This window comes from Poecilia latipinna, unplaced genomic scaffold (genome assembly GCF_001443285.1).
Source record: "Poecilia latipinna isolate Pla-1442-1.1 unplaced genomic scaffold, P_latipinna-1.0 Scaffold2471, whole genome shotgun sequence".
Classification (NCBI taxonomy): domain Eukaryota; kingdom Metazoa; phylum Chordata; class Actinopteri; order Cyprinodontiformes; family Poeciliidae; genus Poecilia; species Poecilia latipinna.
Window position 1 is genome coordinate 43157 of NW_015115087.1, and position 13274 is coordinate 56430.

Below are 13274 nucleotides of genomic sequence, written 5' to 3' on the forward strand. Positions count from 1 at the left end.
AGTGTACATTTTAAAAATATATTGCAAAGTGTATTTTTAAAATCTATCCATCCATCCAACACCCTTTACCCTAGTGGGGTTGGGAGGGCTGCTGCTGTCTATCTCCAGCTAACGTTCCGGGCGAGAGGCGGGGTCACCCTGGACAGGTCTCTAGTCTGTCGCAGGGCAACACAGAGACAGACAGGACACACAACCATGCACACACACACTCACCTAGAGAGAATTTAGAGCAGGGGTGTCAAACTCCAGTCCTCAAGGGCCTCTGTCCTGCAACTTTTAGATGTGCCTCTGCTGCACCACACCTGAAAAGAATAATTAGGTCATTAGCAAGGCTCAGGAGAACCAATCTACACAGGGAGGAGGTAATTAAGCCATTTCATTCCACCGTTTTTTTTTTACCTGTGGCACATCTAAACACTGCAGGACAGCGGCCCTTGAGGACTGGAGTTTGACACCCCTGATTTAGAGAGACCAATTAACCTGATAGTCTTGGTTTTGGACTGTGGGAGGAAGCTGGAGTACCTGGAGAGAACCCACCAGGCACAGGGAGAACATGCAAACTCCATGCAGAAAGACCCCGGGCCGGGAATCAAACCCAGGACCTTCTTTCTGCAAGGCAACACTACCATTGCAATTAGAGCAATTAGACCAATAAAAAGCTATTTTTATTGGTCTAATACCATAGAAAAGTGGTTTTAATGAGAAGTATGTTTAATACCCATTTTAAAGGTTGATCTTTTCAAAAGTGTCATGATGTGTGTTTAAATCCAGACCCAAATGCAGCACGTGAGAGACATAGATCAGTTGTGGATATTTAATGAAAAAAAAAAAAAAAAAAAACTTACAAAAATAGAAAGTCCAACAGAAAAATCCAAAACAAGGCCAAACTGGGAACCCAAGAAGAAGAGAGGAAAGTAACAAGATGAACTGGCAACTACTGACTGAAAGAGAGTGGTTTAAATATTAGGAAGGAGAAATCTGAACAGACCTGGGCTGATGAGTAAATTGATTGCAGGTGTGAGTGAAGGGAGACTGAGGAGAAGGGGAGGAGAAAGTGACACAGGAGAGCAAGGCAGGGAACACGAATGTAGTTTTTTATAGTATTTTTATTTTTCTCAGAAGAACGGGTATTATGGGGAGATTATAAGTGTCTGATCCATACTCCAACCTGGAAAGTGGCGGTAATGCACGTAAAAGTTGTTTGCCAACCGCCATAAAAAAAAGAAGAAGAAGGAGGAGGCAGGGAACACAGGGAACAGGAAATAATTCTAACATTAAAGAATAACTTGGACTAAAGAAACATGAAAAGAAAAACAAACCTATAATCACAAAGGAAGAACAGAAGTGGAAAACGCAAACTAAATAGAAAAACCTAAGGAACACTAAAAATCCAAAACCAAACTAAAACAACCCCAGAGCCCAACAAAAAGGTACTTTTAATCTGATAAACAAGACTCATTGAGACACATATTCTAATTTATTCGATGTAAGTAGATGGTACACAAAGTATCGTTCAGGAGCATGATTAAGAGCCCAAATATATCAAGAGATTTATACAAGTGATGAGTATATTTCAGGGGTGTCCACAGTCGGTACTGGAGGGCCGACATCCTGCATGTTTTAGGTCACTCCCTGATTTAAAGCGCCTGGATCAAATGATGGCTCGTTAGAAGGCCTAAGAGCAACACTGAAAAGCTAAAAAGTTTGTCACTACCACCAGGGAGAGAACTAAAATGTGCAGGATGCCAGCCCTCGAGGACCGACTTTGGATACCCCTGTTCTAACCAGATTGTGTGGGCAACAGACAAAATAACTCCTTTTCTTTGCTTTCACAATATGTTCTTTTCTTTAAAAGTCTCTTCTCTAAATGTCTTAGTTATGTACAATTTAGCAGTAAAAAAAAAGAATAAATCCATTGACGTACTCTCCACCAAAATAAAATAAAATCACATTTTTTCTCTAGACTGTAGTTTTTACCTTGCTTCTTGACTCTGATGGTGGTATGGTGGAATTTTTCTGCCATTATCCAAGAGCATACATTTTCAGTCTGAAAGCAGGATTTTATCTCTTTTGTTCTCAAAACTTTTAATACTTTTGCTTACATTTTTATTTTGAAAGCAGGACTTCATGTCTTTCTTCTCAAAACTTGTAATGCTTGTACTCAAAACTTCTCCTCGGACTTAGACTTAGTCTCTGCTTGGATTCTGCTCACTTTTGGAAACGCCTATTGGCACAGTCGCCTGACAACCTCTCAGCCTATAGAATGAAAGTGTTGTACTGGGTGTGTTTGTTTCCTTCTAGCGGGTGTGCCTGTGTGGCTATTATCGATTGATGCCACCAACTGGATGTAGGGAGAAACAACGACATCAGCTTCCTACTCTGTAGTACATTAAACATCTACCAGCAGTGTGCTACTGATCACAAACAGCCTTCTGATCTTAGACAAAAGTTTGTCTCACCAACCACCATAAGCAAAAGTATTAAAAGTTTTGAGAACAAAAGACATCAAATCCTGTTTTCAGACCGAAAATGTAGCAGAAAAATTCCCCCATATGGTGGCTCCCAACTGGTCTGCAGGAATTAACCTGACCTGGTACCCGCTTCTTTTCATGGAGAGGGCAGCTAATCTATAGTAAGAATTACTCTGTTGTCCTCTTTGCCACTGTCAGGGAACCTGGAGACAAATAAACAGCATTAGGAAATAATTAGTCACCATATTTGAGGGGATAACACTGAGTTATACCAATGCCCTGTAATAGAAAATTTAAGTTTAACTTTATTTCACTTAAATTTTATCTAAATTTGGATTGATAGTGTTTTGTGTATACAAATGTTTTTCTTTAATGTTTTCTCACTGTAAGTGTGAGATCATAACGTGTGATAGGACAAACTGTACATTGTAGAAATATGAAATTTGGTACGTAGGTAGATCTCACTAAATCAGGAAAAAAAAGTCTTTTGGAGGTATGCCCTAAAATGTACAGGGAAACTGGTCATTTTGAATCAAAGGGCAAATTGTGGCGTTTTGTCGTTTTCACACACCTTGAACTTTAACAAACTCCTCTTCAGGATTTTGAGCTATCGACATAATTTTTGGTCAGTGTGCAGATAAGAGGCGAGGCATTAAAAATGATCAAAATCATGAGTTTTTGAGCATGTTAAGGGGGCACGGCCAAGTGGCGCACTTAGCGAACTCACCAAAGCAAACCAATGTTACAACTTTCATATGCAAAGGTCAATTGGCACCAAACCTGGAATGAGTGATCCTGGTGGGATCCCTGACGGTCCTATGGTGTGACGTTATCACACTATGATGGTCTTTTTTCCCCCCATCAAGTTAGATACCATTTTGGCCCAGCGAAGTGTAAAAGACAGACTAATTTCCCAAAATTTATCAAGATTGTTCTTAGTAAAAAAGATAATTTTCTCAAATGCAAAGTCAAAAGTAATTTTTGTAATGCATTGTGAAATTCCACATAATGTCTCTTTCTTCCACAAGGATGAAATACAGCGTTAAGTCACTTTCTTTTTACTTGGAAAGCTCCATCTCTGACCCACTTGAGCAAATTAAGATAATCTTATGTCAGAAGACAGAAAATTAGTCTCACTTGCCTTAAAGTACGAAGAGTTTTGGTGGTGGGCATGGCCATTGCAATGCAGTAAAGTCATAGGTGATGCCGTTGCCATATGTTTGGCTCTAAATTCTACAAATTTCCTTGTCCATCTCCCAACCGGAATGCAGTCCAATATTTGGTGGACGCATATATGGGACAAAGCTGTCTGCAATATAGTGAAGTCAGATTCACGAAAGATTCAATTCTTCTGAATGGCTCTTTACTAAGAACATAGGACTGGGGCCTCACTGACAGCTGTTCTTTGTTCTAGTAATGCTCTGCGTACACTGCAGTAGCTATTATTATTTTATTTAATTATATACATTGATATTTATTTAATTAGCAAATAAATAAAACACGAGAATGGAAGAGCCTGCAGAGCATGCTCATTGCTCTTTGATTGTTTTTGTCACCTGTTATGGTGGCAGACATTACAGCACTGTGCTGCCTGGCTTCATGCAGCGGGAAAGAGAGTGAGAACAGTCACGATGCGCATATTGTGCTTGGTTACTTCTTGCTTGTAGTGCCTTGGTCAGTGTTCATAGTTGAGTGTTGTTACCGTTAATGCATTGTCTTAATTGTTATGTTAAATGGTGCAGACAGTGGTGGTTTCTGACATGGGCAATATGGGCAACCGCCCAGGGCGTTATCTTTTTAGGGATGGTACGAGACCTCCACGGATTGTGACACAGAGATGGAAGCAAAGCAGAATGAAGAGTTTGAATTGATAAGGATATTGGTTAAATTTGTTTCAGCTCTAAGCATTTAATATCTAGGTGCTTTTATGGGAATGTGGATCCTTCAGATCAATATAAGGAGCAATTTTGATCATATTTCACATTTTAGTGTGTCATATAGCACGGGCACCAGTCTTGGTCTCGACTTGGTCTCGGACCCTAAAAGTCTTGGTCTTGTCTCGGTCTTGATACACTCTGGTCTTGGTCTTGACTACAACCCTACATCACAAAATCTGGGTGTGGCCAACCCTCAAATCCTAACTGTTCACCATAAAACCTCGAAATGGAACAACTTATTCCATTAGATATATCTCATTAATACATCAACTGACCTACACCAGATTTTTTGTGCATCATTAGGGAGCACTCCACAACATATTTATGTCCATTGCCTAGTGGACGGGTATGGAAACTGCATGAGAGCATGGCCAAAGCAAGCGGGCGGCGTTGCTGGAGCTCATGCGGTAGCCATGAGGCCGGAGCGGCACTGAGCTGTGAGAACTGCCAATGCTACTTGTAGCTTTAATCTTTATTTGTTTTCAAATATAAAATCTAAATTTCTACTTGTTTGATGTAACATTATATGTGTTTTCTACATCTTTCAGGGTTCCCCTTTGATTTGTTAATACCAAGACCTCTGTGTTTCACAAAAACAGAGTGTGTGCACTTTATACCATTTTCCCTGATCCTACTTTTTCAGTTCTTTTGTTATTGTTAGGTTAGGTTAAGTTTATAATTTTCTTTTTAATCTGATTTTTTAGTATCAGAAGAGAGAAAATGCGATCGAAAAGTTTAAGGTTACTGTATTTTCCGCACCATAAGGCGCACCGGATTATAAGGCGTACCTTCAATGAATGGCCTATTTTAAAACTTTTTTCATATATAAGGCACATAGAATAGACGCTACTGTAGAGGCTGGAGTTACGTTATTCATCCACTAGATGGAGCTGCACTAAAGTGAATGTCAACAAAACAGTCCGTCTCCGGTTGGCGAGGAGAGCCTTCCGCGACTGGGCCGGGGCGTGGCCGGACGATGGTCACCCTTCTCCGTTCGCGCACAGCATGTTGGTGGAGAACGCGGTGCTAAATGACCTGCAGACGACCTGATTATCAGGTCGGTAGGTAGATAGCTCAGTCAAACTTTATTAACAAACCAGCGTTGTGACAACTATCCCAGAATGCACTGCGCGCTTCTTCTTCTACGGGCGAAAATGAAGTCGGCGGCTGCTTACCGTAGTTGCCAGACCTGTTGTGGCTCAATATTGGTCCATATATAAGGCTCACCGGATTATAAGGCGCACTGTCGGCTTTTGAGGAATTTGAAGGGTTTTAGGTGTGCCTTATAGTGCAGAAAATACGGTACTATTTGAGTGTATCAATGCATAACAATGTTATGATTCTTGTGTAATGCTCATGGGAATGTTTTCTGAAGCTGTCTCACCAAACCTTATATTACAATAAAGTTGTTGAATTACTTCTTGTTTGTCTGCTATCCACCCTCAAGAACATCCTTGAATGTTTAATTTCCTTTATGAAAGCAAATGCATATGCTTGCAATCTGTTTTGTAAACAGATTGTCAATGTATGTGGATGGAATAAAACCCTCCTATAAAACTGTATGTTGTGTTCTTCTCTAGGCTTTTTCTCCTGAGTCTTCAGTGAGCAAAGTCTTTGAACATTGTAAAACATTACAATAAATATTGATAAAGAATATATATTCTTTCTCTTGTTCTTGAAACAGTTTTTCCTAACTCTTGGTTAAAGATAATTTCAAATCATGTGATAGTAAAGAATCACAGTAGCCCAACAAGTTCTGCTCCTACCATGGTAGTTTTTACTCGGCCTCCTGTTTGTGTGCAGGTCCAGCCCGATTTATTGACCAGGATATTACAACCCTCATCATCCAAACATGGAATCATTTTGCACCACTGTTCACTCCTGACGATTTGAACTAGGGGGAAAGAACAAAACATGTCAGCTTAGTCATTTTTATTCCTTTAATGTCTTTCTGTAGGTGTAATCTTTTGAAACTGTCTCAAAACTGAATGAAAGGCTAATTTGCAAATATATGTTTAATTGGTCACTTGGGTATAAAGATCAAACACAGAACATTCTGTCAAAATATCACAGAAACAATAAATATTACATTTAAGTTGAAAATATGAATATGGTCAGCCTTTGCCGTTCGCGCACAGCATGTTGGTGGAGAACGCGGTGCTAAATGACCTGCAGACGACCTGATTCTAGACGGTTGGTAGGTAGATAGGTCAGTCAAACTTTATTCACAAACCAGCGTTCTGACAACTATCCCAGCATGCACCACGCGCTTCTTCTTCTACGGGCGAAAATGAAGTCGGCGGCTGCTTACCGTAGTTGCTAGACCTGTTGTGGCTCAATATTGGTCCATACATAAGGCGCACCGGATTATAAGGCGCACTGTCGGCTTTTGAGGAAATTGAAGGTTTTTAGGTGCGCTTTATAGTGCAGAAAATACGGTAGTCAAAAATATTTTTGTTATGACAACCGGGTTTATGATGTTGAAGGCCAAGGAGAAATCCAGAAAGAGCAGACAGATGTAAGAGTTCCTGTTCTCTAGGTGGGTGAGGGCTGTGTTGACCACCAATGAGATGGCATCAGCAGTAAAACAGTTCTTTCTGTAGGCCTACTGATGGGGGTCCACAGTGGCACAATGGAGCCCTTGGTGTGAGTCACAACCAGCCTCTTCAAACACTTCATGACCACCGATGTTAAGGCTGTAGGTCGGTAGTCATTCAGGCCTGTCACTGTGGAGCACTTGGGGACAGAGACAATACTGGTGGTCTTTAAGCAGGCGGGTACAGATGAGAGTGATAGTAAGGTGTGGAAGATGTCCGTCAACACCTCAGACAGCTGATGTGCACAGTCCCTCAGTACATGCCCTGGGATGTTGTTGGGATCTGCAGCCTTGTGAGGGTTGATTTTCCTGGAGGGACTTCCCCTGTGGTCTCACAGAGAGGCGTGTCACCAGGTAGTGGTATTATCTGGTGCTGAGGGGGAGTGTTAGGATCTTCAAAGTGGGAATAGAACTTATTGAGTGCATCTGGCAATGAGGGGTCCTTTGGGCATTGTGCATCCCTGATGTTGTAGTCTGATGACCTTCCACATGCACCAGGCGGTGGTGAAGGGACCTTGAATTTTCTGGGCGTATGTGGCCTTGGTCCTCACAATGCCAGCAGTCGGTTCTTTCCTTACCTCTCGGAGTGCTGATGGCTTGCCTGTCCTTAATGCAATGTCCCTAGCTTTCAGTAGAGCTCTCATTTAGCCAGGGTTTCTAGTTTGGGTAACAGGATACTGTCTTGGTGATGACATCATTGGCACACTTGGAGATGAAGCCCAGAACAGAGAAAGTTGTCTGCCACCTTTTCTTCATAAGGTGCTTAATCTATTCATAAATAGATTAAGCACCGGTTTGACATTTGACAAACCTGCCGATCTGTGCCCTGAAAACAGTCCTGGAGCACAGAGGCTGCGTCTTTTAATGTAACCTTACCTCAAGTCAAGTGGAACACACTGGACTATTTATAACTGTTTTATTTATGCATAGTTATAATAGCTAGCTATAATCAAAAACTAAAACAGAATGATTTATTCTTTAACATTAAAAAAAAAATGTTGTTTCAACAGTATTAGCTTTTACTTTGCTCTGATCGTGTCAACCATCTCCTTCGTTACAGTGTTCCTATAGCGCTCTGCAAACTGGGAGATCTTGTTGTCATTTCCTGGAAGCAGCCCTTTGAAGGTGTCGGGAAATGTGATCACTAGCTCAGCAATTATAGCTGTTCTTGCAATGTTGTGGTCAACATTAATCATGGTGAGAGCCTTCTCATGAATTCAAACATGGCCAATCATTTCAGGCCATTCTCATCACAGGTGATGACTCAATCCACTGTGGTCACTTAAAAAGGAACAAAAACAAATAAACAAGAAACAATTTGATCTTAATTCAGCGTTTAAATAACTACCATTCCAAGAATGTCTGTTGCTGCACACTGTCAGAATGGTAGACTGGCAGACAAATGTGCAGTAACACTGCAAATTTTGATAATATAATTATCAAAATTCTTTTCATTTCTTAATACATGTAGCATAATTATGAGAGCTGAACAAAACTATTCTAATCAAATATTTGTTTGATAGAAGTTCATATAGCCTACCATGTTGTTCCTAATGCATCATTTAATCATTCAGCACACGAGTGTATCTTATAACTTAATGAGCATTCAAAGTTATTTCCCATCACATACTCTGGCTTATGGATGTTTTCAAGAGGTTTATTAATAAATAAATAGATTAAGCACCGGTTTGACATTTGACAATGTTTAATTACCTGGTCTTTTCACCCAAAGAAGGAACATGCGATTTTTCAACAAAAAAAAAAAATCAAGTGTGCATTCAGGACCAGTGTTGAAAAACACTGGATTAGATGAAGATATTTCAATCATTAGAATTCAACCACAAATCAACATTGAGTCAATGACATATTTTCAACATTAGTTCATTGACTAGGATTGGATGATTGTTTTGTCATGATTTGTGTTTCTGTGTTCAGTTCTGTCCTGTGAGTCTCTGTTGTCTCTGTGTCTTCCCTGTTGATTACTTCCCAGGTGTGTCTCGTTCCCTTGATTAACCTCCCAGTGTATTTAAGTCCACCTGTTGTCTTTGTCTCTTGTCGGGTCCTTGTCTTACATGTGTCATTTGCTGTCAGACGTATGTTGAAAGCTGTCTTTGTCTTCAGTTGTTAGGTCGATGCTCTCCAGTGGAATTGCTAAGTCCTGGTTAGCTTAGCTCGCGTTTTCAGTCTTTGTCAGTGCTACCGGTATTAGCTGGTAGCACTGCCGTGCTGCCTGTTTTCCGGACTGTGAGCTCTTCAATAAATTCCTCATATTCATCACCTTACCTGGGTCTCAGCGTTCTCTCCTCACCACCAACCACACCACCTCCTGACATGTTTGATAGTTGATCCACTTTCAGTCGTCAACCTTAACCATAAAATGTAACCTTTTTGATTGTAACTCAACATTGCATTAACAATAGCAGGTTGTTAATGAAAAAGAAAAGACTGTGTGGTTGGGATACACCACTCATTTAAGTAGGGGAGATGAACCGCTCAACTCCTTGTAGAAACTTGTAGATGTTTTTGTGTCAACATATCACGCACAGACAGTCAGTAATAATTTTTATGGACAAGTAAGGAAATGTACAGAAAGGAATCACAACTCACTATCCACAACAGTGCTTAATTTAAAATGTGATTACCTCAAATCCAATAATAAAATTCTCAGTGCTCAAAAGAGGAGAGGAAGAGAAGAGGTGCGACAAATATCTTACAATAATCAGACATTGGCATTTCAATTATTAGAATTCCACCACAAAGCAACAACAACCTCTCCATGGGCTGCCACCTTATCCTGGTGAAGGGGTTTGAGTGTCCCAGTAACCCCAGGAGCTACGCTGTCTGGGGTTTCATGCCTCTGGTAGGGTCACCCAAGGCGGATAGCCTTGGGTAGGGTCAAGGTTGTCGGTGCCTGTCGCAGCGGCAACCCTCGAACCCATTGATGAACACCTTCGGTGAGGGATGCTGTCCACGGTTCATTATTTCATTAATTTGGCTGAATCATGATAAACTGCCACCTTTTGCCTTGGAAATCAAAACTAGCAAAACTGCTACATTGCTTTCACAGACTTGGTTCCTTTTCCTGTCGAAAGTAGCCAATATTTCAATTATATTGTTATTATATACTGTTCAAACACTTCTTATTAAAGAAGTGTTTGAACTAAGTGTTACACTTAGTGTTGATATGTGTGTGTGATAGGCATGTCACACACGCTTATTGTGTGACATGCCTATCACACTTCTTATTAAAGAAGTGTTTGAAACGGGAGGGAGTGGCTGAGTGTTACCACTAGCCGACAGCTCTGTATGGGAGCCAAGAGCAGGGGAACTATTGCAGCTGACAGTAAAAAAAATAAAGTATGCCTTTATTGCCATCTTCAAGGTAGAGCCTTTAAAACCACAAAATAAAATCGGAATATTTTTCTAGAAAACTCTGGTGCTGACCTTTAAGTTATGATACTTCCCAAATATTCAGTTCCTACATATTTATAGGTTCTTAGCCATCCAGAACATGACACCCCGCCGCCCCCCAAAAAGTTTAAAGCAACTTTAATTATAATTTAAATAACACGACTTGTATTGAGAACCACTGCAATATGAGGAATTTTATTAAGTGGAGTTACTTATTAAAACTTGGTTTTATTTAGAGCCTTAAGTTTTTGTAAAGGTGTATCAGAGATTATATCTGTGACACTGAACCAAACTCATATCTAAGCAACAGTTGGATCTTAGTTTGACTTCAATGGGTCTCAACAGGTTGTTTACTGAGAAAAATACTTTTGTTATTCATTGCTACTTACTAGTCATTTTTGATGGTGCAGCTTGAACACAAAAAAAATTAAACCACATTTTACTGTAACTTTGCCGACCCGCCCAAAATTGCTTTTAAAAAATGTCCCTGTTTATGGTCCCCCACAATAATGAGATGGGATTTACGCCCGTGGGCCAAAGGACGCTAATGAAGATATGCTACAGGTGTAGGGTTGCCACCCGTCCCGTATTTGGGTGTTAAATGTTGCGTCCGGTATTGAACCGATACAGGACGCGATTTGTTCCGTATTTCTATAAATGTCCGATAGACATGCCTGTCACACACATATTGTCAGGTTCTGGGTTTCTCTTTAAGAAAGGTCTCTCCCCTTCGGCTTCCCGTTGGGGAGTGGCCTGGAGTGGAGCTGCACGCCTGAAGCCAGTTGGATCATCAGTCGAGAGGATTTAACACTAAGTGTAACAATAATGACCAAAATAAAACACAGGAAATATTAAGGTCAACTAAATTGTCGTGGCGGGATGTAAATAGGACCCCCAACAAAGTTACGGACCGCCGCTGTTGTGGTTGCCTAGAGACGGACACTATGTATCCGCAGTGAGCTGCTATTGACCGCGTCTTTTTAAAACATCCTCCTCCCGATACCCCTTTGGTCCTTAGAACCAAAACCTCTCGTAAAGATACAGACGTGAGAGGGAAGACTCAAATCCCAGGCTCAACAATGTTAGTGAGGATGAATACAGGCAATTAAAACAAATGTGTCCATCGTGGCGCGGTGGCCTGCTGTATGAATGGATCAGGAGAGAAATTGTAGACATGTCAGAGCCTAAAGAACCAGACATCAGCGTCTCTTTATCCCTCACTCATCTCCTGAGACTGATATGGTACAGAACATTTTATTATTGATTCAGTTTTTTATTGTGCTTTTAGTAGACTGTTATGGTTTGGTTATTTAATGTATAATAATATCAGCCAAAATGGTATAAATGGTCATTTAAAGAACAAATCATACCAAGAGATTAACAGTAAATACATAAATATTTCCTACTTTAAAAATGTTTGTTAGGGCTTTCTGTTTGTTTTATTAAGAAATGTTGACATCTTTTTTAATTCAATGTTTAGTGGTCATTTAATGTATTATTAATGTCAGACATAGACTTTTAAAATATTGCTTATCTCTGCAGCGGCCATCCCATCCCATTAGAGTCAGGCGACACGCTCCGTGGTGGGCGTCCCTTATTTTAATTTCTGAAAGGTGGCAACCCTATCTCAATGTCTTTGTTTAAACTCCACCACCACTATTGGTTTTGCAGAAACTGTACAGACCTTTTCACACAAAAGAGAAACGCGCAATTTTTCAAGACGTTTCTCAGGATCTTGAGAAAATAAGCTCCTGCCCCTCGCCCCTTCTCCATGTCCCCTATGGGCTCCATAGGAAACCAACTTCAGCTTTGAAACTCATAATATCCTCATCTGGGACATCTTTAGACCGTAGGACATGTAAATTGTCCTTATTGTCTCTGTTTAAACTCCACCATCACTACTGGCAGAAACTGTACAAACAGGCCTTTTTACCCAAAAGAGAAACGTGCAATTTTTTTAAAACGTTTCTCTGGATCTCGAGAAAGTAAGTTAGGGATTGTATTTTTTATTTTTTTTATTTTATCCATGTCCCCTTACAGCAGGGGTGTCAAACTCAATTTCACCGAGGGCCACTTCAGCATATTGGCCACCCTCAAAGGGCCACATTGACGGTACAAATCAGGAGTTCCCAGCTGCAGTCCTTCAGACTGCAACTTTTAGATGCATCCCTGCTAAAACACCCCAGGCAAAAGGTTGACTTCCCTCATTAGCAGCAACTCAGTTCTGTAGAGCCTTATAATGAGTAAATGATCCAGGTGTGTTAGAGAAGGAACGCATCTAAAGTTGCAGATAGTAGCTCTGGAAAACTAGACTTGGGCACCCCTAGCATAAAATGTATGAAAATACAATGTTAAAAATAAATTAAACACCACCTCATATTGTTAAATAACTCTTTGGAGCTTCTGGTTAGGAAGCGCATTCAAAACCTTTGTTTGAAATGGCGCGTTAAATTCAAGTCTCCATTACAGACCAGAGAAAAATAAAGAGAATGCAACGTTGTGTTAATCCATTTGAGGAGCCGGCAGTTTAACTTGAGGAAATAAATGACGACGCAAAAGTTAATTAGACTGTAACATGCGCAGTCTGCTGCTCAACCACTGCGGAGGCAGTTACGTTACGCCACTGCGAAGAATTAAAAACCGCTGGGAGTAACTCATCCAGCGGATTTAACAAATGGAGCCTTCTGGGTTCATGTTACCCAGGAGAGCAGCGCTCTGGAAGAGCTGCAGACGTGACATCTGTCCGTTTCGGAGAAGCGAAAAAATAAAAAATAAAATCCTTAAAGCGCACACCGGACCCCGCAGGGTAAAACACTCAGAGTTCAGTTGATCTGTTTGGATCAGACAGATCCAACTGAC

The 13274-nt window shown here is 40.6% G+C and overlaps 1 protein-coding gene and 1 long non-coding RNA gene across 2 annotated transcripts in view; both read right to left on the minus strand.

Annotated features, from left to right (window-relative positions):
* Positions 1-761: 761 nt before the first annotated feature.
* Positions 762-2080, minus strand: LOC106937951 (uncharacterized). The gene is made up of 2 exons (XR_001422495.1): positions 1978-2080; positions 762-1032 (listed from the first exon to the last, which is right to left on the minus strand). It is a non-coding gene; the product is annotated as an uncharacterized LOC106937951 (long non-coding RNA).
* A 24-nt stretch (positions 2081-2104) lies between these two features.
* LOC106937950 (protein FAM19A5-like) overlaps positions 2105-13274 on the minus strand; it is a 35435-nt gene continuing 24265 nt past the window's right edge. Inside the window, exons 3-4 of the mRNA XM_015019717.1 lie at positions 6175-6302; positions 2105-2674 (exon numbers count right to left, since the gene is read on the minus strand). Coding sequence (XP_014875203.1) covers positions 2666-2674; positions 6175-6302 — 137 coding nt within the window. The 3' untranslated portion in view covers positions 2105-2665. The remainder of the gene's footprint in view (positions 2675-6174; positions 6303-13274) is intronic.